The 25000-nt window shown below is 40.7% G+C and overlaps 2 protein-coding genes across 7 annotated transcripts in view; one reads left to right on the top strand and one right to left on the bottom strand.

Moving 5' to 3' along the window:
• The window catches only part of FYCO1 (FYVE and coiled-coil domain autophagy adaptor 1), a 52953-nt gene that overhangs the window by 22509 nt on the left and 5444 nt on the right, over positions 1-25000 (top strand). For all 5 annotated transcript variants that reach the window (XM_037385522.1, XM_037385527.1, XM_037385526.1 and 2 more), the window contains exons 9-15: positions 728-820; positions 1856-1974; positions 3378-3545; positions 3982-4131; positions 5598-5803; positions 6144-6288; positions 23259-23354. In XM_037385522.1, the coding sequence (XP_037241419.1) occupies positions 728-820; positions 1856-1974; positions 3378-3545; positions 3982-4131; positions 5598-5803; positions 6144-6288; positions 23259-23354 (977 nt within the window). The remainder of the gene's footprint in view (positions 1-727; positions 821-1855; positions 1975-3377; positions 3546-3981; positions 4132-5597; positions 5804-6143; positions 6289-23258; positions 23355-25000) is intronic.
• On the bottom strand, positions 11216-16699 carry CXCR6 (C-X-C motif chemokine receptor 6). Of its 2 annotated transcripts, XM_037385537.1 has the most exons (4): positions 16649-16694; positions 15298-15382; positions 13760-13823; positions 11216-12495 (listed from the first exon to the last, which is right to left on the bottom strand). In XM_037385537.1, exon 4 carries the CDS (start codon positions 12470-12472, stop codon positions 11435-11437), a length of 1038 nt encoding a protein of 345 aa, XP_037241434.1. In that variant the 5' UTR covers positions 12473-12495; positions 13760-13823; positions 15298-15382; positions 16649-16694; the 3' UTR covers positions 11216-11434. The 2 variants fall into 2 exon arrangements, with proteins under 2 accessions (XP_037241434.1, XP_037241433.1); XM_037385536.1 differs by lacking the exon at positions 15298-15382 and having other exon boundaries at positions 16649-16699.

The following is a 25000-nucleotide window of genomic DNA, read 5'->3' as shown; positions in this document are numbered from 1 at the left end:
TGGCATCTTCTGTAACTGTTCCCTCTGGTCACAGCTGTGATTTTTTTTGTTTTTTGCAATGTGAACATTGCAAGACCTATTCCCCGCACCTGTTAACGCTGCTTCTCCTTAAAACTGATTTTGGTGAAAGCAAACTTAAACTGAGACCAGACACTTTTGCCATTAATTCCCTCATATATGTCTGCGTTCAACTGGTCAAGGTAGCAGCCGAGAAGATCAAAGTTTTGCTTCCAGAAAAATGTGTCAGCCCTGTATGTGTGAAGCAGCACACCTAAAAGCTGAAGATCTTATTGTGTTTGTCCTGCCATTCTGAGATAATGTCTAATTCTGGCAGTTGATCAGAGGCTTATGCCAGTGGTGGTATCCAGAAATCCCATGAGTTTGAGAAAATGGTGTAGATTCATTTATGTTTCATTTTCATAAAGGCTTCTTAAACGTCGATATGATTTGGACCGTTTCACTCTTTTGAGCCAAAGTGTTTTGCAAGTTGGGCTTTCTTTTTGTTGAGAACTGTAATAGCCCATAGAAAGTAACAGTAAATCACAGAGGGGACTTGCCTTGAATCTGTGAACTGGGTATCTGTCATCGTCTTTCATGAGCGTGACAGTGGTGTTGTATTTATCCCATACATAGCAGTAAAAGCACATGTGATTCACAGCTGGGAATTTTGTAGACGAAGGGGTGGCTGCTAGAGGAATGCTAACTCCTTGCTCGATCTCTCTGCTAGGCTGTCAGTGAAGAGTGTGGGAAAGTAAGAGAGCAACTTGAGGAGCAGAAGCAACAACAGCATGCTGCAGAGGAAGAGATTGCAGAGTTACAAGTAGGTGCTTGATCTGATTAAAAGACAGAGGTGTTTGTGTCAGCAGGCATTAGTGTTATAATTGAGAAGGCAGGCAGCATTTGTGATGGCTAGCTGTGTGTCTGAGAATACCCTTCAATAAGTATGGGTGCTGCAGACAAAATACTCAGCAGCTGAAAGTTAGCCACTGAAACAGAAATTATGAAAAGCACAATGGCACTTAGGATTTGTCCTGCTTTGAAAGCTAGTCGGGTTTTATGTAAGACCTTGTTATGTGTACACTTCTTAAATGGGGGTGCAGGTTTAAAAGGTGTCTGTCTTAGGCCTTGCATGCCCACTGCACACAGCCACACGTGTGGATCCAGCTGTCTGCAGGCTGCAAGGGGCACTGAATCAGAGAATTAATCTGCCTGAGAAATAACCCAGCCAGAAAAAAGTCAGATTTTTGCAATGCATTTGTCAAACAGTTGAGTTAGAAGGGTTGTACTGAGGTGTAAGGAATCCAGAACGAAGAAAGTTAAGGTTATTGAACCTGGCCCTGCCTGCTAGCAGAAATATGTACACGTTTAGATGCAGTTAGTTAGTTCCCTGAGGGCTCCAAGTTTGGCATTCTCTGGAGAGGCTAGCTGTGAAAGAAGTTTTTGTTTCCATTGTCCTTTGTGTTCCATATAGATTTAATAAAGAAGATTTTCCTCATTTCCATTTTTTTTTTCTTTTGAAACTTGTAAGTGGAGAAAAACATTTTAGGGCATATTCTTTTGCCATTATCTTTGAGAGATTTTCCTTGATAAGGAAGCAAACTCAACTGACATGGGCTAATAAGAATTACCAGCTTAATACTGTCTTCCTGTAGAGTCTATCCCTTATTCAGTGTGACAGAAGTAATCAATCACTAGTACACAACTGATTAGTGTCCACTTATACAATAATATCTTAATTGGTGGTTTGGCTTTAACTGATTCTTTTAAAGCATTGTTTAGGTGTCTTGGTAATCGTCCTATGCTTGGTGAAGTGTTGTTTTTTATGTGTAAAGAAATACGGTATTTATTTCACTAGGCTGCGAACACGAGTTTATCTAGAAAGCTGGATGAAGCAAGAGAACAGCTGTCTGAATCAGAATCTGCTCGGCTGCAGAAGGAAGAGGAGGTGACATCTCTGAGAGAGCTCTTGGAAAGGTGGGAGTTTGGGTTCTTTACACAAGCCATTAATTGTAAGCCAAGCAAGGGGCCAGTAACCAAAGCATATTGAAAATTGCTGTGGTTTATGAAGTAGCATATGCCACGGGGTTTATATAGGGCAAATAGTTCATGAGCACTGACAGGAATATTAGATTGACACTTCAGATGAGAAATACGTAAACTACACAGCACACATGAATGCAAGGTTTAGGTTTTATTGTATTGTTAATTTAGCTGATGGTCAAAATTCATTGTATGTTGTCCTTTATGAAGCTGAAAGACAATTTATAACCCCCTTTTACCTTATAGGTTAGTCACAAAATTTAAAAACCAATATTGGCTCTCTTTATAAGGAATGGAAAATTTGTGCTTTTCACCAGTTTGGGTTTTTTCTCCTCTTCGTGAAGTTTCAGGGAATCAGTAAGAATTATTTGAATGGGACCACATCCTGCATGTCTTTGTCAGGTTTCTTAGTTTTAAGTATCTAATGTGGGCTGTGTTTCAAAGGTCTGTGATGTGGGTAGGCCTGTGTGGTGTGGATTATCTGGCAGTCCAAAATAGATCTTCATGAGGCATGGGCTCACACAGGGTCTGATGGTTTAACCAAAGCCTTTGTATTTTCACATTTTTGTGCTGATATCATCTGTCTTTGTGGGAAGTCTGGTGACTCTTACCTATGTGCTGAAGGTTGTCAGTATGAAATCAGTCATCAAAATATTTGAATTCAGCTGAATTGGCTGAGTGAGTTCAGACCAGGTCAGCCCTCCATGTTGTGTTGCGGTAGCATTTTTCATCCATTGCTAGGTCTCACAGTACTGAAATTGCCATATTGTCAAGCCAAGACTCATATTCTTGGAAGCTTCCTGGTGACATTTCTTTACATTGACTGTGCAGTGAACTGAGTTGTCTCAAGCTTTAGCTTTTAAATTGCATCTGTGTTAGAAGAATGTTGTGAGAAACTGGTTTGCTTCCCTTTTGTGAACATGAAGGCTATGGAGGAGTAGGTATTAAATGGCTCTTTTGTATGCAGCCTGAAAATGCTGAGCAACCTGCAGCTATAGGACTTTCCCTTTTTAGCTCACTTTGCAGCTGCTGCTGATCTTAGCTTCCAAGGACACTAATTTTATTCCCAGTGTGGTAGCTGCCATAAGCTTTGCTATAAACAGGGCATCCAAGAAATTGCTGATTGCTGACTGTGTTCACTAGATAATGGATCTGTGTGCACTTTGTGATGCAGAAAACTGGAGAGATTCTGGCTAGCTATAAAAAAATGTGTATTTTTGAGAACAATTTGACTGAAACTACCTGTTTATCAGGGTGACAGACCCCTTTCTTCCATAGGGAAGACTTGAATTCACATGAACTAAAAAACATTCTTAATTGCCTTTGTATTTGACCAGGATCCAAAAAGAAGCTGATGAAGCAAAAGAGAAGGTCCTGGATTACAGTGAGAAGCTCAGCAAGGTGGCAGCAGACAAAAATAGCAGTGATCAGAAGTTATTTGCTGAACTGGATGACCTGACGAGAACAAAACAGTTCCTTGAAGAACGTTTGATAGAACTTATCAGGTTGGCCTCAAAATAAACAGCAAGTGGAAATTAAAATCCTAGCTTAGGATGTTAAGGGATACTACCTAGGTGGTTCAGTCTTGTATTCCTGACTTGAAGATGATGGTCAAGTTCATCAGCAGTTGAAATTTTCCATTTTCATAATGCAGTTAAAAATCTAAAACCCAATAGTATCTCCTCCTTAATTTGCTGTCTGTTTTGCAAAAATATGTAGCTTTCTGCCTGGCATGTATTTCTCTCCCCTCTCCCCTTCCCCTTCGCCAGAGCTTCAGTAGGTTTCTTGACCTGTCTTTATTTCTGAAAGATCCTCAGAAGTAACAGCAAAGCAATTTTTACCAGGAAGCTTTCATCAACATTCTAATTGAGGTTGGTTACCAGTAAACCAGGACTGATAATTTCTGTGTTGTTTTTTTTCTTTTTAACTATGTCTGTGCAGAGATAAGGATGCTTTGTGGCAAAAATCAGATGCTCTGGAGTTCCAGCAGAAGCTTAGTGCAGAGCAAAGGTGGCAGGGGGACACAGAAGTTAATCATTGTCTGGACTGCCAGAGAGAGTTCTCATGGATGGTGCGCCGACACCACTGCAGGTCAGTTCATTGAACTCTGTTACACTGTTCAAAAGCAAAATTCAGGATGATCATTTACATGGATTACTTCTTAATGAGCACAGTTCTTCGGTCAAAACCATTGATAGAGGACATTGTAGAGTCTGAAAGAATACATGATGTCACAAGGGCATAGGAGACATTAATAGAAAGGTCCCTTGACATGTATTACAGCAAAGATCCGGATGCAGCTCTGACTTGGGGAGTCTGTCAGTTTCTCATTTCTGGAAACAAAGATAATCACACCCTACATAGTGTGTTTCTCTGAAGGACTGTGTTTTTAATATATTTATTATGCACTGCTCTGTGCATGCTGTGAACAATATTCACTAAGGTGGTTTTGCTAGTGGTAGAAGTGTTCCATAATAAATCCAATGGGCTTTGCCTTTATAAATCTGGTTACTTACAGTAGGTATGTTCAGAGATAATAACCAATTGCAGAGTAATCTTTTTTAAAAAAGTTAATATTAAGTTATTTCCTATACAGTTAGCCTGCCTGAATTTATTAGTTACGTGATCTAGATTTATTCAAACGTACTTAAGTAGATACATTTCAGGGTCTTGGTGGTATGTTTTTTTTGGCTCTTTACTGTTCGTGACCTGACTCATCATGCAAGGTGTGTAGTCTTGGGACTGTTTTAACTGCATATGAATGTAGGGAACATTCAGTGGGTATTAATGAACAGTGGAGCCATTTCCAGTACCAGCTTCCAAATTACTTATTTGTACTAAAATCTGTGAAACGTGTTCATGTTTTCACCTACTAATGATTAAATTATTATGAAAAAGAACCCAAACACTAAGACTTCAAAAACAACAGTCATCCCTGCTGGGTGCTTTTCTTCATGAAAATCTTAACATGTATATTAAAAAATAGTTGACAGGCTTAATACTGAGAGACTGCAGAACAGAGATGACAGGAAGCATGAATGCACTTGCATGTGCCAATACTGTTTTTTCTTCCCTGTCTGAAGGGGAGGGGTTGATTACTAGGTCGAGATGTATGGATGTGTTCTTACAGTCCTTCCAATCAAATAGAGTTTTGCTCTGAGTATGAGATTTGGCCTATGTAATATTATTAAGTACATTTCCTTCCTGTGTACTTTATACATGTATTATTTGTATTGCACATTTGTGGGTATTTAATTGTTTATGTCTTTATATTTAAAAGTATATTTAAAATTTTTTAGTATTTTTATGGGGTTTTCTGTTTTCCCTATTTATTAAGGCAGCAAAGTGTGAATGTGAATTTCTGTCCTGTGCTTGTCAAGAAAACTTTCTTCACTTCAGAAAGCAGCACAGTCTGTATTACGAGTTTTGCTGCAGATGTAGTATTTGGGCTTTTGCAGACAAGATGACCATTGTGACACAGCCCCAAACTGTCACGTAGATATGTTCCACCTGTACGTGGTATTATTCTAACACCTTTGGTTTTGAATCATTTCTAGGATGTGTGGTCGCATTTTCTGCTACTACTGCTGCAACAACTACATGGTGACAAAACCTGGTGGAAAAAAGGAGCGTTGCTGCAGAGCTTGCTTTAATAAGCCTAGAGTCATTGTGGACAGCACAGATGACTCTGGATCCAGTGCCAACCAGGAAGGATCACCGGCTTCATTGGAATCGCCTGTGTCACCATCTGAGAGAGCTTTTGGTTAGTGTATTGTTTGTATGCTGTGGAGAAGAAAGTAGGGTTCTTATCTTCTAAGAAGCCACATAGTCACTTCCTGCTCCAAGGACCTGTATGTTCATAGAGTGTTTTCAGGGTGGGACTACTTCCATCTTTTAATTTGATTGGTATTGACAGAAATTTGCATGTGTATTAAATGACTATCAGTCAGCCTGAGGTTTTCAGTTGGTTTTAGTAGTTACCTAATGCTTCTGTTAAGGTAGAGGAATGGCCCAGTCTTCCCCCTTAAGGGTTTTACTTGTCTGTTTTCCAGACAGCCAACTAATATTGTTTATGTTTCTTTTTGTGTCCTTTTATGGCACAGTTGCCAGTGAAGCCTCTAAACCACCAGATGATGCAGCATTTGATATAATCACTGATGAGGAGCTGTGCCGAGTACAGGAATCAGACTCTCTCCACAATGAAAGTCAGATGGAGGGAGAGTCTTTGGATCAAAGCATGACAGATCTGTGAGTAAACACTGCTACATGGGCAGGGGACTCTTGGATATTGTTTGAAGTGTTGGTTTGGAGGTTTTTTTTCCATTCAGTGGGGATAGCCAACATCTGCATAAAGAGAAGACACTTCTGTTCCCAGCCACATGTTCAGTAAACCAGCACAAAATAGTTTTGGCCTATTTGCACAGTCAGCATCAAATCTAGCAAATCCAAACAGCTCCATCCTCTCCTTCCTCCTGCTTTACCACAGCACAGAGGAGTAGTCGCAATTCTGTGTTGCCATCGGTCCCACTGTCACCATTAAAAATCAGCTTGCCGTCCATGCTGGATAGCTGGTCATTCACACTTAACTTATAATAGGAGCTAAGCAATATTCTTTTTCAGGCTCACCATTGCTTAATATGAAGAGAACAAGGAGGTGGGGAAAAAATAAGGAAAGATGTGCTGGTCTTATGTCAGGCTTCATTGAATGGAGCGTGAAATAACTGGTCTGTTTCTGTAGCATTCCTTACAACTTTAAAGGTAAAAATTTACAGAAAAGAAAGAACAGGAATTGCTTAGCTAAATCTGGCACAAGTTTGTTCATTTTTTTCTTAAGAAAAGGAGATTGAATGCAACTTTCAGTCACTTTTTTACAGCTATTTCTACGTAAATTAGCAATGAAGAGGACCTAAGGCCATCTGAATGAGTAGTTGGTTTGCAAACTATGTTTTAGTTCTATAATTTAATGTATATCCATGTTTATACAAAATATTGTTTTACTGTTGTTCAAATGTTTTCAAATACTTTATGAAAATTCTGCTCTGTAAAGTATATTACCTTTGAAAAACTTTTACATATTTGAGAAGAAGAAAAAAAGAGCAAGTTCACGTAAATTCTGAACTTGTTTTGCTTCTGAGCAGAAAAATAAGTGCGACAAACCTAAGTGCTAAACTGAAAATAGCCACAGAGTAACCAGCCTGCTGCTGTAAAAGCAGACCTAGACGCTCATGCCCCCATCAGACCAGTTTCCGGCATAAACCACAGTGACTTGCAATGTGGGTACAAGGCAGACTGTACAGACTTGTTTATTTGCAAAAAAACCTTTTCAAATACATTTCGGTTTCTTGGTAAATAAGTTCTATGTATTCTGCCTGTTTTGTATGCTGTTGACACTGATAGTATATTCATGTCTATAGTGTGTTGGGCAGACATGAATGAACTGAACTTCACAATGCTCTTGTGAAGTTAGTATTGCCTTTGTTTGGCAAAGGGACAATTTGCGGTGGGGAATTTCTGTTTGTTCATTTGTTTTGAGAAGAAAAAAGTGTAATTTACTCCTTTGAATTTATGCTGTCTGCAGAGGGGATATCACAGGTGAGTTAGCTCTTGAGAATACAACCAGGAGAAAAGAATTAAGTGTGTGTCACCATTTTTTTCACCTTGGGATTGGGCTAGATACATCTTGTCCCACAAAGTATTCAAACTGGAAGGAGGGATTGCCACTAACAATGGAATACTATTCTTGAAGGGCACCCATACGACATCCTACTTGCACTGTGTAAACTCTTAAAGGCTGTCCATCTCCCCTTGTTCACAGATTATAGGCAGGAAAGTAAGTAGCGTTTTATTCCCTGTTGCTCTTGGTTCATCAGTTTTATGTGCAGGGGGGAGATTCCTACTGTGGTAATACTTCAAGCTTGAGACATACTTTGCAGAGAATGCCGTCCACACCTGCCCTTCCCCATGACACTTGTTATGTTTGAAAGGTCTCGCTAGCCTGAACACTGGAGAGGAGAATGGCTTTCTTACACTGGTTGTCTTGAGCATCTCATGTTGAGTGTGTAGTTTTGTGTTATGGTAGAGATCTAGAAACTGATACGTGAGTCAGAAGATGGTGTGGCACTTGTGACACATGTTGAAGGAAAAAAAGCAGAATGCAGCGTTGATTAGGACAGCACAGAAGTTTCTCACTTGTTTCTGTAGTGAGGAGTATATGTGTACGTGAAGCCTGAGTGTAGCGTAACACACAAGCAGATAATGCAGCATTTGATACCATGGTGTTTGAGGGTAAACATGCCAGAGCTGCTATACTGAGTGTGAGCAAACGTTCCGCTAACCCTCTGTCCCGTCTTTGACAGTAGCCCATAGTAGACGTACTGATGATTTCCTAGTGTGTTTTCTCCCAAACTCCAAGGATCTGCAGTTCAGGGACTTTATGAGCTACTGGTCTCACTGCTGCAGATTTCTTGGCTGTACTGGACTGGCGGACTGCCTTGACTTCATATAGACCTTTGATCTTTTTTTTTGTGTCCAGCTAAATGTGTCCTGCTTCCTATATGGAGACTTGCGGTAGTCCTGACATGTAAATAATAATCCACTGGCATCCCAATAATGTTCTCTTTGCATTGAATTGAATATATGGGGTGGAATTTGCTTTGATGCTGTGCCTGGGGAAGATCCAAAGGATATAAGATTTTGCATGCTACGTGCATGTCTGAGGAATGCATACAAATACGTAAGTTTTCAGGCCAGACTTTATTGGGATTCTGCTGAAAACAGTCCAAGTTATTTGGTCTTTTGCCAGAAATTTGAACTCATTGATGAAGCTCTAAAAGGGAGGGAGGTGAGCATCTAAGAGAGGGAAGAGAAGGGAGGGTGGCTGGTCCAAGTAGAAAGAAGATATGTGATAGACATGCTCTGTTGACATAGTTTCTTATGGCCTTATGCTGGCTGTGTCTGGCTGCGATTTTTACACTGACTTGACTTTATTTTGGGTGTAAGTCCTTGCTAGACTGGAAATGCAAATTTGTGCTCAAAGCAGTGAATTATCTTAAAGGACATTTTCTTTTCTATTTGTCCCCCATTTGGTGTCTACTGTACTGTTACTCTACTTTTTGCTTGTTTTCTTCACTTAACCCTGCCCCTGTAGTTCTTCCCTTGAAGTGACATGAAATTATTACAATGGCATTACTTCGTAATAGCAGATTTTGAGAGACCGCCTTTATCAGTACAGGTCAGTTGAGAACCAAATAAAACTCATCTTGGTCATGAGCTGTGCAGGTATGTGGCAAGGTAAGATAAATGCTGTAACTCTGGCTGACCTTGGAGCAGCCCTTTCCTAAAGCTTGAATTAGGCAGCAGTTGCTTCATGCTTTCAGGTCTGTTATGTGAGTTTGGAGCAACCCGATATCTTAATGTGAGAAGCTCAGATAAGCTGTGCAACTGCGGTGCATCCTGCTTCTTCAAGGCTTGTGGGTTTTCTTTTGAAGAGTTGTATTTTTGAACTCTTACTTCTAAAACATTCACATTTGCAGATGTGTTCTAAAACGAAGGTCAGGGTATTTGTGTAGCATGGGGTCAAAGTCCCCAAGGTAAACCAGTGCCCTGTTTCCATTTTAACATACTGTAGGAATTACATGGCTGCAATAAATGTTGCAGCAGCAGGATCATAATCATAGATGGCAGAAGTGTTAAAAAAAAAATAAGTACCGCTACCCTGGTACGAAACAGAGTCTAAAGGGTTTATTCACACCTTGGTACTGCTTTTGGTAGAAAGGATGTCTCAGCCTGTCTGCATTGTGGTTGCTTTGGTTTGCCCCTTCTTTTTTTTTTTTTTTTTGTAATGATACATAACATTCTTTCCTGACCTAATTACAGCACACGTGGCCAGGCAGGGTGCCAGTGCAGCCAAAAGGGGGAAATGCATGTAATTTCAAGCCTTTGCTGCCCAGCACAAAACCAGCCGTGGAGAGGAGTGGGGACAGGAGCACCTCTTGCCACCCTCTGCTGGCAAAGTCCACCTTGCAGCTGCATATGGGATGGCAGCTTCACTTGCCACATAGATGTGAAAGCACAGCACTTTCCTTCCTAGTCTCGTTTTAAGGAGAAACTATAGGAGAAACAAGAGGGGTTGTGTAGTAAGGGAAGAATTGGCTAAGCAACTGTTTTCTAAAAGGAAAATTGTGACGTGGACACAGTGGTGCCAGTAAGGATCAGGTACTGCTGATTTGAAGTGATCTGGTAGGAAGGACTGAGTGTTAATGGGGAGAAAAGGAACATTCAAAGTGAGTGTGGTTATTGCAAGAATGGTTTGAAACAGGCTAGAACTGATATTTCAAAGCTGTAATGCTTTCAGCCTTTGGGACAGACCCAACCCTGCCTTCATCATAGGCAGCCCACAGCCACATAAAGCCCTCCATCTGCTCCTTTCCAACCTCCCATCTTTCTTTTCCCTATTCCAGTCTTCACCCCTGTTCTGCTACTCTGCTTTTGCATACTTTCTGCACCAATCTGCATTGCCCCCGTGCACCTTTTTGCCTCCTACTGCGAAGTGATAAGGTCAGAGGTGGAAAGGAGGGACTGCAGGAACAAGGAAGGAGAACAACTAATGAATCCAGAGTTTCCCAGCAAGGGAACCAGGGTGCCAAGGGAATGCCAGGAAAAACAGGCTGGAAAGATGTCATGGTGCAAGGATTATGTGGAAATTAGGGCAAGAGATGCATCTAAGGAAACACTGCTCAGTGTTAGAGCCTACATGCAGTATGATATCCCTGTGTTTACAGGTGTCTAGTCATCTGGCAATATGAACTCTGTCATCAGAAGCAAGGTACAAAGATGTGTATGGGAGATTCAGACCATGAACCTGGTATTAGATGGAAGGCCGATGAAAATGCCGCTTTATTACAGAAATTTTAGATGAACACTAACAGAGTGCGTGTGGAGACCTTCTCCCAAATGGAAAAATACAAAAAATCCCACAAAAAAGCCCCAATCACACATGAAACCCATCATGAAGATTGAAATGTGCATGTTTTTAATCCAGGCATTCTCAGATTTTTGTTAACAAACACCTTTCATGGAAAACCATCAGGCCAGAGGTTTGGTGAATGTCTCCAGACCTTCTGGTGTCATGAAGTCCAAGTTAGCTTTATGTTACAAAGAGCACAGTTTTATCTCATTGTTTTTATACTTTTTAATATCTTCTGCACAGTTAGCAGTCTTAGGATCAGCTCTGTCCAGGAAAAGCAGGAAACACTGAAGTATCATGATTAAGATAGGTTAGCCTAAAGCTTATCACAATATCTTTACTAATGGGATTGTATTTCCTCTTTCATGCAGGCTACTTATCTCAGTATTTACCAAAAAAAAAACAAGTTGCCAGATTTTCTAGGCAGTTCTATAGCGGGTACATGCTTGTTGCATCTGCATTATTTGAGGCAGTAAAAGTTTTAGAGCCTTCCTCTTCTGTGGTTTGCCACTGTTTAGCTGTAACTTGCCATTTAATGCATCTTGAGTTTTTAATAATTTTCCGTAAGTTCCTCCTGAATTTCACCCCCATGAAGAAATACAGAACAGGGTTAAGACAGCCATGGAAATAAGCAAGAGCTTCTGTTATGATGATTGCATATTCAAAGTTGCTGTTCAAGTTAAAGCTCCAATCTATGATCTTTAACAGTCTCAAGAAAGTATAGGGTGACTGAGTAAGAATAAATATGGCAACTACAGAAAATATTTTTTTTAGAGATTTGTTCTTTTGAAAACTCCTGGCATGCAGTAAGGTTCTAATGATTAGTGAGTAGCAGATGACCATGGCTAGCATGGGAATAAAATAGCCAAGGGTCACTTGGATCACTTCAAGAACTAGTTCTGTGCGATAGTTTGGGTATTCTTCCTGACATATTGCCTTATCAATACTAAACACCTCACTAAAAATAAACTGTGGTGCAGCAAATGCTAGTGAGATCGCCCAGATCAAGACACAGATCAGTTTGCCCCATGTCATTCGTTTGGTTTGACACACATGTGCTTTTGTGGCAAAAGTAATAGCAATAAGCCGGTCAAAGGTGATAGACGTTAGAGTTAACATCGAAGTGTACAAGTTCAGAGTATACAAGCCCCGTATAACACGACATGCCACAGTGCCAAAAGTCCACTCCTGAACAGCAGAATATGCCCAGAATGGCAGCGTCCAAAGGAAGACCCAGTCAGCTATAGCCAAGTTCAGCAAAAATATATCTGTCAGCACCTTCAGTTTCTCGTAGAAAACTAGTATGACAAAGACCAGTGTATTTCCTGCTAGCCCAAGGATGAAAACAGCTGAATACATACAGGGCAGGAAGACATTTGTAAATCTGTGAAGATTCTCACTTCCGTTTTCATTGGGATCATTGATGGAGAAGTTATAATAAAAGTTAACAGCATCTGTAGTTGCCATGTTGCCTGCTTTTTAAAGGCAGCCTGTAAGGAGACACATTGAGATTTTTTTACTCAGCAAATTAAGTCCTAATGCATCCAGACAAAATCCCACGTGCTAACAGATAAGAGTTGTAATAAAGCATCCATGACAGACAAAAGCAAATATGCTTATTTGCTGGAGAGGATTTTCTTTACAGTCAGGACCCAAACACAACAGCTGGTGGATTTATACACATCATCTATTACCAGATTTATAGTGATGGGGACTCAAAAGCATAAACAATACAATTACAAAGAGGCTTCTGAAAACAGAATATGGATTAAGCTTTCAAATACGTCAGTGGGTTAGGATTTGGATCTAGGATTTCTGGGAAAACCCATGAGAGAAACAGAATTCATTTTGCCAAATTCAGCCTTTAGGCTCAGGTGTCAGGCTTTAAGTGTCAGAGTTGTTTGGCTTGGGTTGGACCTTTCTCAGTAAGTAGGGTTTGAGTGTCAGAGCAAGCGCTTTAAAGCTTTTGGTTCAGTTCAGTCTTAGCTCATTGTTCAGATGTTAGTCACATCATCAGGTGGTGGCACTTCTTCCTTTCCCCTTCTTAGGTGACTTACTGGAAGCATGGAGGGTTTTCATTAATGCCTCTGCCCCATTTGATTTCAGTTAATCTGTTTCAAATATTCGTATTACTGTCAGAGAAAGGAGTGACCACTTCTGCCAGTCCCCCTCCATCACACCCCCTCTTGAAATCTGATGCAGTATCGCACTGTCAGCCCCCCATGGTAAGGGTCTGTTTTCTGTTAGGGCTGTCACCAGCACGTAGGAAGTAATAGCTGTAACAACCAGATTTGCAGGCTGTTTAACTTGTAAATAAAATCTTTTATGAGACAGGTTAATGGGGTTTTCAAAGATTTAGCCTAAAGTTAAATGTCCTCTCTCTTGAGCTATGAAGAACATGTTTCTGTGAGACTAATCCTGATACAAGATATTACTCAGCATAAGACACCAGAATTCATCTCTGAATCATTCAGACTGGGGGAAAAGCCTCGCCCTGTGTGAGTTATAACATACAGCAGATTGAATGTTACTCAAAAAGTAGTTTCCATGGGGCCAGTGCAGTGTTAGCCACCAGAGAAGTACTATAAAACTGCATGCTCCTTTGAAAAATTACTGGCTCTTTATAAAATAGTTCGCTTTTAATTCAGATGGAGGCCAAGCACAGGATGAAGATAACCAGCAAAAGTAAGTTAGGTTCAACAACATCAAGGCAAAGTATACTGAAACAAAAATTAAAACACTGTTTTTACATACTCTTTGCAACAGCAGTTGGCTGACGGTTCTTGCCTCTTGTGAAGGAAAGGCGTATCCCTCTAAGCTGAAACAAAGTGATTATCAGGTGCTCAGTTATGCAGTTTGACAATGTAACATTACATTAGTAGCCTTACGAAAATAGTACAGTTCTTTCTGCTGCCCGAGCTTACTGGAAATTAGCCTTCAGGAGAGTTTTACTGACTCTTTTAAAGGAAGATTTTTTAATGCCCACTTTTAATCTGTAATAGGTTTTTTGCTATAATAAGACATAACATTCACTCTCTGGACAGACTGAAATACTTAAAATTTTAAATAAGTTTTTTCCTATTACATTAATGTTCTTCACAGGAATTTTCAAATTCAGGCATTAATACCCTAATTTGGTTTTGGTGAAAGTAGATTTCATATGGAAGCCAAGCCAGGATAACTGTTGAACTCCAGCTGTAAAGAATTTTCTTATATACAAATAGCAGGCATTGTCTTCTGATATTCTTGTCTCCCCCACATGCTGACATGAGCAAATCTGCATATTGGTGGAGAACAGAATGCTGCGGAAGAGATCTTTCTAAGTTAACATGTCACATGTTTTACATGTCTCAGTTAGTTGAGCTCCTAAAGTCGGAATTTATGGATCATGTTTTAGGAAAGAGATGAGGTGACTGACACCATCAAACAGATAGCGAAGAATTAATGGGGGTCCTTGAAAATGACCTTTCAACTGGTGGTCTAGCAATTTATGTTCATGTTATGTTCTTGTGATCTTAAAAGTTACTAAGTTTTCTTTCTTTTCCTTCTTTCTCATGTCTGGATATAGCCATTTAAGTTCTTTCTTGGTTTGACAGCAGGAGAAATAAGTCTTAAGTCCCTTGACTGATTACCAACCCCTCTGAGGAGAAAAAAAAAAAAAAGAAAGAAAGGAGAAAAAGAAGAAAAATTAAGGAAGTCCTACATGCATAGAAATAGGTTAACCTTGTAGGACTGTACACTCATTTTTAAGGCAAAGTCAGGTATGGAGATTTCTAGTCCTTTTTTTTTTTTTTTTTTTAATGCTGGAAAGCAATAAGGAACTGAGAAAGAGCTGCTAAAGCTGAAAACTTTTAGATCTCAGTTGTGTTCCAGACAAGCTGAAGTTACAGCTCAGAGTTGTTCAAGAAGGCTTTCTTGAAGGCTGATCCTGTATTATAAGGCTGAACAGTTTCTGGATCAGCTGACCACCTCTGGCAATTAATTTCAATCTTTGCTACTGAAAATAGTCTGTAAGTGTGTATAACCTGGTATGAAAGTTAAAAACAGGGGGAGAACCTTATCTTATGGAGACCAGCACCAGCCTCTCCAGTCCACTAAAATACAGACTGGTAACCTTTTTACTCCCACCCCCCACCCCCACCCCCGGCCCAGTGGATGGTTAATTTTAAGAGAAAGAAAGTCCAGCAGTTTCTTTTTAAAAGGTTCTCATTTATTCATAATGCATCTTATTATGTTACCTGATACTTTTCTAGCCAGAAGCCCTTAAAGTGTCCTGCTTGTTACTCACACACCTAAGTCAGAATCCATATTTTATGTTGTCTCAAACTTCAGGGTTGTTACACCTTGTCAGACTGTTCCTGGAGTTACTCCAGCTTTCTTCAAAGGAAAGAACAGTAGTAATCTTTCTACTTGAAGTGAGATAGCAGGAAAGCATTTTGTTAGGGAGGGAGGGAGGAAGGAGGAAAAAGATTCCCTGGTTAGGAGGACAGTGAGCAGGATGAGTTTATTTGCAAAGAAGTGTTAGGGTTTCTATGGACTGAGTCTAGGTTCTAAAAAGCTTTAATAGAAGCTTAAATTGGATAGGAACAACATTATGGGTAGAAAAGTGAGCCGAAGACACCCATGCAGTGTCCGGTGTGTTAATGCAGGATTTGCCCTGAGGTCTATTACAGTTAACTCTCGAATTGATTAAATGGAAATGCAAGCAAGTAATGGAGAGTCAGAACATGCTGTTCTGATTTGCCCCAGTACAGATGGATATTTGCGACTAGAAGGTGACTGCTTATCATTTCCACTGCTCTGGGAACTGGGCACCCCAGGAGCTTGGTAGTATCAGGTGACAGGAGTTTTCCCTGTTTGGTCTCCATGGTCTAATTTCTGTTGTGCTAATCAGCTGTCCTGCTTTAATAGCTGCACCTGAAAAGCAGGGTGTAAAAAGCAATAATAATGATCTTGCCAGTTGTTTGTTTCTGTTGTCTCAGGGTTCCAAACAGAAAATCCAATACAAATCAATCTTTTTAAAATAAATCTCTATAAAAAAGTAATTTTAGCATGTAATAATAAACAAGATAATTTGCCATCACAATAAATACAGGCTATAAAAAAAATATGGTATGTAATGCTCATCAACATCATGTATTGTGCCTTGCTTTAGAAATAAACCAACTTCATTACAAAAGGGTTTTGAGATTGCAATTAGAAAAGATGAAATTATCTCATAGATATATTTGTTGGAAGAAGTGAGAAGTTTTCAGGCATGTATCAGTTGGAAAAACAGATGCTGGAGCATAAATGGAAAGGAGAGAATTAACATATACCTTCTGAGGTCAAATACCCAAAACATTTGTCTAAAAGCCTTTTTCAAAAACTAGCAAGTATAAACCAAAGAGCTACTGCAATAACAAGACATCAGAAAAGAATTAGTAACAAAACTAGAATGCAAAATCAGTCTCTTCAACAGTGTGAACAAAACCTCACCCTTTCTTTTAAATTTTGCATATCAGGGTGGAGGATATCTATGATACTAACAAAATCTTTCAAGTTTGAATATTTCTAAATGTTAAAGCTTCTTTTTTGTTTGGTGATTATTTTTTTAAAAAACTGTCTGTCTAGTCACCTAAAGTCAAGAAGATAGTCACTTACTAGACGGTGTCACATCTTGAGGGAATGCAGTCATCTTATCTTTCAAAGGAAATGTGAAAGCAGCAGTTTGCTTTATTTATCAGTGCTGAAGCCTGTGCTGCTGCATCACAGCTTTTGTGGTTGTTGACCAAAGATTTGTTGTTACTCCTTTGTTTTGATTCTTGAGTGATACTAATACAATTACAATGGTATGCACAAGCTGTGCTCTCAAGATCCAGTACAAATTCACCTACATGTGGCCATTTGTCTGAAATGTCCAGAATCAAATTGGTGTTTCAAGAATTCTTTATAGAATTGAAACTTAATCTGTATTTATCACTTACCTTTTTTAATGACTCGTGCATATTTTGTGACAGTACTGGATTTTCCAATTCCTTCTAGGTTTTCTGTTTTTCTCTGGGGCAAGATTATTCTAGTGACAGTTTTCCATCAGATTTCTTGCCCATCTGAGGTGAGCTAGGGGTTGCTACAAAGGTATTGTGTTGGTGACCATCCCCAGATGAGTTTGGTACCTTTAAGGCAATCCCATCTCTAGTTAAAGTTAGTATTTTTGCTAAATTTTCTTTCATAGTCAAGGGAAGAAGCTGGGAGAGCCTCTGTGCATTTACAAGGGAGCCAGAGGGGGCCTACTCTTTGCAGGGGTGGCTGTTTGCACTTACAGCAAAGACATGAGTAGGAGTTGAATTACAGCCTAAGTGTACAAGAAACAGTTGTGAAGAGGCTCTGAGAGGGTGCAGGGAAGTGGAGGTGCCAGGGCGATGCTGCTTAATAAAGCAATACTCTGCTGTTGTTTCTGCTGTAATTAGGGACATCTTTTGTGCACTCCTTGTAACTAAACTACATGCCTGGCCATCACCACAACTTGGCATGAGCCTTAGCTTTTCTTTAACCTTTCCTGGGGTATTCCTTCATAGGAGGAGCCCAGTACCTGCACATCCCATAAAGCAATGCACTGCATGCAATGTATGTGACATTTCAGGTGGCTCCCTAGATGTGTTTCCTAGCTGTGTTTATCAGCTGTGCTCACTTCCCTAGCAAGCCTTGCCGCTCTTGGTAGCCATTGGAGACTCATTTTGCAAAAGCTATGATTAGTGTAGAAAAGTAGTAGTTTTACTCAGGGACAGATTCTGCAAGAGGGGGAGGCAGTATTCAGAGAAACTAGCCCGTGCAATTAGATCTTCGCAGCAGCCTGTGGTACAGTAGCTGGAGTTCTTCTGGGACTCTGTCCTGTAGAGCGGTATGGTTGTATCTCTGAGTGCTTGAATTTGGTACCTGTAAAGGTGTATTAAAAATTCCAGCACCAAATTTGACTTAACCCTACAGCATCATTTACTGAAAGAAGACTACTTGCACAAGAAATGCAAGGCCCTGTGGGGCTCTTTAAAATTGAGTTCTCCCTTGTGTTTCATTGCATGTGGTAGCAATTCCTCCGTCTTGGAGAAACAAACTTGTGGCAAGGTGTTAAATATTCACAAACTGTTCCTGTCAAACAGGGGAACAATAGGTTGCAAGAGACACCTGCTTGTAGTGGTTATTTTCAGATGCAAAATAGGATATAGGGATGATAAAGCGGTGGCCAAGCTATGTGGTAGCATGTGTACCCTAAACCGGTGTGAATGTCTGCCCTGAGAAAAGGTAAAGTTCCCACTGTGTTGCAGAGGGCCAGCAACCGGCCCTTTCTGCCATCAAGGCCCATTTAAATTCTTTAAAACCAGAATTGCTTTTGAAATGTCTTAATCATGCATTTATGGAGGGCTCATCTGATCTACTCTGTTAGCCTCATTCACAGTGATCTCATTGCAAGGGCTGCTTCCTCAGTCATCAGAGATGCTCCTTTCTCAGACTGACAGGCAGGGATGGCCTTCCCACGGAGACCAGTACCTCCCGACATCCATTTGCCCTTACTCATACACAAGGAACCCTGGGATCACTTCTGTGTAACTTCTAATAAACTCTACCGAAGACGACTGCAGTAGCAGCAGTATTCAACCCTTTATCATAAAATTGGGATTGAAAGATATTCAGAGATACTTTATTTCAGCTTGCTAGCCTAACTGTAATTTGACCTGTTTCCTCCTTTGCTTCATAAACTGTGTTTCCATAAAATATTTTTTGATGGACTGCTCAAAGAAGCCCTCTCTGGCATCGGAATGGTGAGGGCTGCTGTGTGTGTCTGCATACATGTAGCTCTGTAAGACTGGGTGGCCTGCCTCAGTCTGCCTGCAGGAGAGCCACTATAGCATGACTGAATTATCACTGTAACCTAGAAATAATGGTAAATATAGAGGTGGGCTGTGTGAGTTTGTCTGAGGGAGAGGGCTGGGAGACTAGCTGTTACTCCTGAGCGGGTCAGTCTGAAGAATGTTTAATTGTATAGTTGTGAAGCCCCCTGTGTGCAGAAACCGCTCTGGCTGCAGGGATCCGGGCTCTGGGATGGAGCAGCCTCTGCAGAGGTACAGGCTGGGCACTGGGGGCTAGGCAGCAGCTCTGCTGAGAAGGCCTGAGGCTCCTGGTGGATAGTGGTGTAAACCCAAGCCAGAAACTGCCTCTGCTATACCTCTTCTATAATTCTGCCTCAATTTTCCTGCAATAGCCTCTGAAGAACTGTGCAAGGAGAAAATTCAAAGGTATCTAAGAAAAAAACAGCTTGGTTTTGGGAGCAAATACCTCACAACTGAAAAAAGCTAGGGTTACTCATAGAGCTGGCTGTAACCTTGGTGGCATACAGACTGTGCAGTGTTCAGGATCTTTGGGGCAGTGGCTTGCCGCTATTACTAGTGTTTGCTCCGCTAGTCATCTGTTTGCTGCCTCCTTCTGGGGAGGGAACTTGAAAGCACCCTGGTAATCCCAAAGTGGTTATTTTGAAACCTGTTGTCGGAACTTCTTGCAAATGCAGCATTTGACTGACAACTGAAAGCTGTCTTCATCTCAGAGCCTTTACCAAACCTCTTCCGTTATCACAATACTAAAAAAATCTCAAAAAATTTTGCATGTTTTCCCTTGGAGCACAGAAATATCCCTTTGTCACGATTGTTTCCCTAGCTTGCTTTCTCTGTATGCACCAGTTGCCTCTGCTCTTTACAGATAAACGTTATCTGTAACAAATTTTGAGGCCGGGGAGTCCTTTTGTTTTTTGGTTTTGGTTGGGCTTTTTTTTTTTTCTTACATAATGTAGCATAGTTAAATCATACATCTTTTTTGAGAAATGGTTGGGATTTCCTATAGAGACCTCCTATATGGAGGTCACCCACAGGACATAGCGGTGGATCTTCATGTCCATACTTTTTTTTTTTTATCAGCTCCCTGTGTGATGCTTTCCCATCCCTACAAGTGTCAGGGTTTGCTCATAACCCTGCTATCTCGTTTCCCACCCATACACAATCCTTCATGCAAGATACTGTCTTGCACGTTGTTAAAAACTCAGCGAGCTCTGTATCCCCCGTGCTCCATCCCAAATCATGCCTTTCTTCTCACCCATGCCAAGGGCTATCTGTGCATCCTTTCTTCTGATCCTTCACCATCCTCTTTCTTTTTTTCTCTTTGTGGGCTGGAGAGGAAGGCTGATAAGTTAGGGTTTGTGGGATGGGTCTGACCTGCTGGTAACAGCAGGCCCAGGAAATCATTGGTGCACTTCAGCATAACGCCTTCCATTGTTTCTTGGTATTAGAGACATTTGCAGAGGTGCTTGCTGGGCTAAGCAGCTGTTAGGGGCTCTGTAAAGCCTCTACTCTGTTTCAGGTTTCTGGCTTTCACACAATTCAGTAAAGTTCTAGCTCTAGACAATTGAAGTTCTCTCCAGAAATCATTGCACTGCTGACAGATGAATGGCTTACAGGATTTCACTGCTCAGCCACATGAAGCTGATGCCTTAGACACCTAGCTCTGAGCTGCCAGACCTCAGGTGTTTATGAAAACAGAAAATTGTCGAGAGCAGAGTCGAACCAGCTTTCTTCGGGTTTCAGTTCTGGAAGGGACTTCCTATTTTTAACTCCCAAAGCCATTCATGATGTTGGTCACAGTATTTTTACTATCATTTGTAAGAAATGATTTCCATATATAAGAACAGGAGCACTGGACCAGACCATCCAACTGAGGGACAGTGACCAAAAGCAGATGCCTGAGGAAGAGCACAAAAACAGGACGAGCATGTAATGCTTCTTCAAAATACTCTGCCAGTCTCTGACAATCTGTCAGAAGGATTTGCTGAACCAGAACTGTTCTCTTCTTGCTGTGGTGTCTTTTCCATGCTTCAGTTCTTCCTGCTTTTCAGCCCCACTTCATTTCACTTTGAAAAGAAAAAGAAGAGAAAACAGTCTTGCATATTCTTGAGATGGGGACCTGGCAAGCTACAGCAACATCCTTAATGCTGCCACCTAGTGTGAATAGGTCATGCAAGAATAAATTCTCTCAGAGACGCAAGCGCTCCAGTTAAATCGTGAGACTGTGTTTCTCATATTTTCCACATAAGGCTACCAGGCTCACTTTAAACTGTTGGCTCTGTGGGATATCATGGCAAGGAACAGGATTTTCTTTGTGATGGTAATGTGCTTGAGTTTAAAAGACAAAGTAGGAGACTTAGTTTTCCCTTACCCTATAGTGAGTAGGTGCGGTGAATTTATTGGTTCGAGCAGCCAAGTGGCAAGCTAACCACCTGACCATCTTTTAGGTTGCAGCAGCAGGAATAAGGAAAATCATGGTTAGAGGAGAACATGGAAAATGTATTGGCCCTGGGGTTTAATTTACATTTCAGGGTCCTAAAAGAAAGGTGACATTAGTGAATTAAATGAGGAACTGATGGCGTTGCATGATAAATCATGGAGTTGACACTTCCAGGAAGCCTGTAATCCTGTAGTTCTCTTGGTCTGTATGAATTCAAGGCTGTGAAGTTAAAGCTGTGTACTTACCATGGTGGAATGGGACAATTCTGTGGATCACAGCATAAAATCTGTTGCTCTTCCCACTGTGCAAGCAAAATATATGTATAGGTTTACAAGCTATAGTTTAGTTTTGTAGGGTGTTTTTTCAGAATCAGTTTTCTTATCTAATTGTATAAAGATAGCAATTAAATTATTTGTTATCACTTGCTAAGTATTTGCATAGATGTTATATTAACTTTTATGAACCAACATGTAGTATGTCATTCCTACATTTCAGTTGGCACGTAGTGTTTGGTTATAGCTCAGGTTTTGGCACTTACTCACAGGTCTGAGTCTTCCCTGCAGGTCACAGCTGTCTCCTTAGGGTATTAACAGTAGTGGTATGACTTTTTCAAAGTCAAACATTACCGAAAAGGCTACAGGAGTAAGAGAACATGCATTCCACAGATAACACTGCTTTATGAGTTCAGGAAACATGTAGACAGCAAGTGCAGTTTAATTTGCAGTCATAACAGTAAATTCTTCCTGTTTCCAACCGGTAGTGTCACTCCACTAAACTCACATGTGGTTGCATGTGCTGACACAGTATATTCAGATGCTGCTAATGACCAGCTGAAGGTGGTGTTACCTGGAGACATTTTCTCTTGCTCTTCTACTCAGCAATGCTGCTTGTAGAGCAAGGTCCTGTAGGATTTAAAAGAAAGTAACAAATTGTGCATTGGTTTTGAGAATTGGTCTATGGAATATGTGGCAATTATGCCCTGCTACATGACGACACTTGATGATTCAGAAGCACATATAAGTAATATTACATTTTATTAGATTCCACTGTTTTTTGGAAGAAACTGACCAGTTGGTTCCCTGTATATAAGAATCCTTGGCATTTTTCTGGGAATGATGGCCTAATCTACTGAGATGCAGAGAAGCAAAGTATCAGTTAGGGAAGCCCTAACTTACTTGGAAACTATCAGCATTTGTTCACTGACTGTCAGATTCAGTCTTCTGTCTGTGTCCCAGCCCTGTAATTCATAGCTGGTGCTATTCCAGTGTTCACCCAGAGCAAGCACCCTTTCTGAGGTGAGGAGTGGTTAGCAAGTTCTTCATCTGCTTCCTCTGCTCTCCTGGACACATCATGGTGGGGACGAGGCATCCTGCTTTGTCATCTTGTAGCAGCTTCTTTGGTGTATTTGTGTTTGAACCATCCAGTATTTCTTGTATGAAAAGAAGACACATGGTAGTGATTCTATAGTGATAAAATATGTTTTGTGTATCGTTGTCACGGTAAGGAACTGGATAATCTCTTTGTAAAACACCTCACAGATTAAATCCACGTGATATCCCTGCACAAGCTTTCTTTCAAGAACAAGTTCAGACTGTTTTGCTCGTGTCTGCCCTCCTTAAAGAATTCCACCTGCCAGGGAGTCTTTAAAACCTGGCAGCGTCTCAGTAGGGGATTTATCTTAAAACCGTAGAGAAAAGTTCTGGATGTCTATATTCCTCTTAGCTCATGAAACCGGGATAGGAACAGTTTTACATTTGTGCACAGTGGTTAGCAGAATGGGGCTGCAGTTTCACCCAGACAGTTTTGTCACTAGAAGGTGTAAAATAAGAATTCTAGAATTTAGCGTGATGACTATCAAAACGTTTCTGTTTTAGGGAGGCATCAGCATGCAGGTGGTATTTGACCACATACTAGTAGTTAATCATGACTTTTCTCTTTTTCCTTGTCCTAGAAACAGCACGTGTAATTCTTCAACATTTGATGAGTCGGAAGAGTGGCAAGTTGCTCAAGATGCTGAGATATGCTTGTTGAAGTCAGGAGAAGTCATGTAAGTGGAACAGTTTTATTACTCCCAGGCTGAAAGAATAAAGTCTGAGCTCAGATATCAGTTATTTGAGCACAAGCCTTGCAGACTCTTGGAAGAGCTGATCACTTATGTCCCACAGTAGAATTTGGTTTGAGGAGGAGCAGAGAGTATAGCTCAACTACACAGAGCAGCAGCAATGAGCCAGGCCCTCTGTCTTCAGTCCTGAAAAACTTTAGTGCAGGTGGGGAATAAGAAAGAAAAATCTGGGTCCGCATCACATCAAAAAACCTTCCTTCTTATTCTTACTGCAGGAGATGCTGTGAACAGGAAGGGGGCTTAGAGAGAAGGCTGTGTAGTTCTGGTAGTCTCTGGAAGAAACTGCAAGGGCAAGTCAAGGAGTGTGGTGCTAGTTGGACCTTTGTCACAGGGATGGAATTCATGGCCTTTTGGAGCATGTAGCTATTATTTATTGGTGGCCTTACAGAAACTGTCTTGCCTGCTCTGGTTGATGTATGCCATAGCATAAGATGTTCAGCTGAGCCTCTGCTCAGCTTCTGTGAACTGTGTGCACACAATTCTCTCCATGTATCCTGCTCTGAAATCAATAGTCCATGTGCAGTAGTGATACAGCATCTCACTTGCACAGCCAAGAAGGGAATCTAACATGAAAATGCCCATGACTTAGAGACATTCCCCTTATCTCACTCTCCCCTTAATCCTAGCTTAGAAATTTTGGCTTATTTATGGGGAATGTTTTAAACTTTTGACTGCAGGGAGATAAATTAGTCCATGTTTCAACCTTGTTGCTGCTGTTTGGAGAACCAGGTAAATGAAGCAGTAACTAAAATCATAGCTGGGTTGTAGGGCAAAATGAAGAGTGAGCATTAGTTTATTAAAATCAAAGATTACCTGAGACACCCCAGCAGTTACTTCAGTTAAACAGAAAAAGTAACAAGGTAAGCGAAACTTTATATGGAGCTTCCTCTCTGGCCGGAGAGGAGGTAACAATGGTTACCATAATAAATCAGCCACGATCCCTGTGTAGTCATGGCTGGAAACTGAACTCCTCCTTACTCTAGAACAGTAAATCATCATGGTGACTGTGTGATATCTTCTGGTAAATGTGCTGGGTTTTGATAGCTGCTGACAGACAAATCACAGTGCTGTGATTTACTGTGAGCTCATTGATTGGGAAACGATTTGTTTGGCTAAAAGAATGATATGTTAGATTAGTTTTAATTAGGGTAATGTAGGTGAGTTCCACGCTTCTTGGAAATTAAGAGGTTTCTCTTGAAGGAAGCAGGCAGCATTCTCCTGTTTAAGGGCCTCACTGTTTGCAGTCTGAAATAGATATCAGAATGAGGTAGGATAATATAATGCTGCAGGACTCAGGATCATGGTGCTAAGAACTTCCTTTTTAATTGGAAGTACTTTGAATCAGCTTTTATGCAGCTTGCTTGGGTAAAACAGACCAAGCTGTAGCACTAGGTGCTTCAGAGGATCTAGACAGAGCTGCTGTTCACATTCCATCCCTTTGTCCCATCTGTACGCCTGATCCCTATTTCCTTTACGAATGATATCTAGAAAGGTGAATAAATCAGGTCACTATTCTTTGCGTAAATTTTTATTTCAAAAGAACAGTAGAGGGCAGTAGACTACTTTTATCT

This window comes from Falco rusticolus, chromosome 4 (genome assembly GCF_015220075.1).
Source record: "Falco rusticolus isolate bFalRus1 chromosome 4, bFalRus1.pri, whole genome shotgun sequence".
NCBI classification, from domain to species: Eukaryota; Metazoa; Chordata; class Aves; order Falconiformes; family Falconidae; genus Falco; species Falco rusticolus.
The sequence above is the reverse complement of the archived record's forward strand: the minus strand, read 5'-3'. Positions and strand labels throughout refer to the sequence as shown.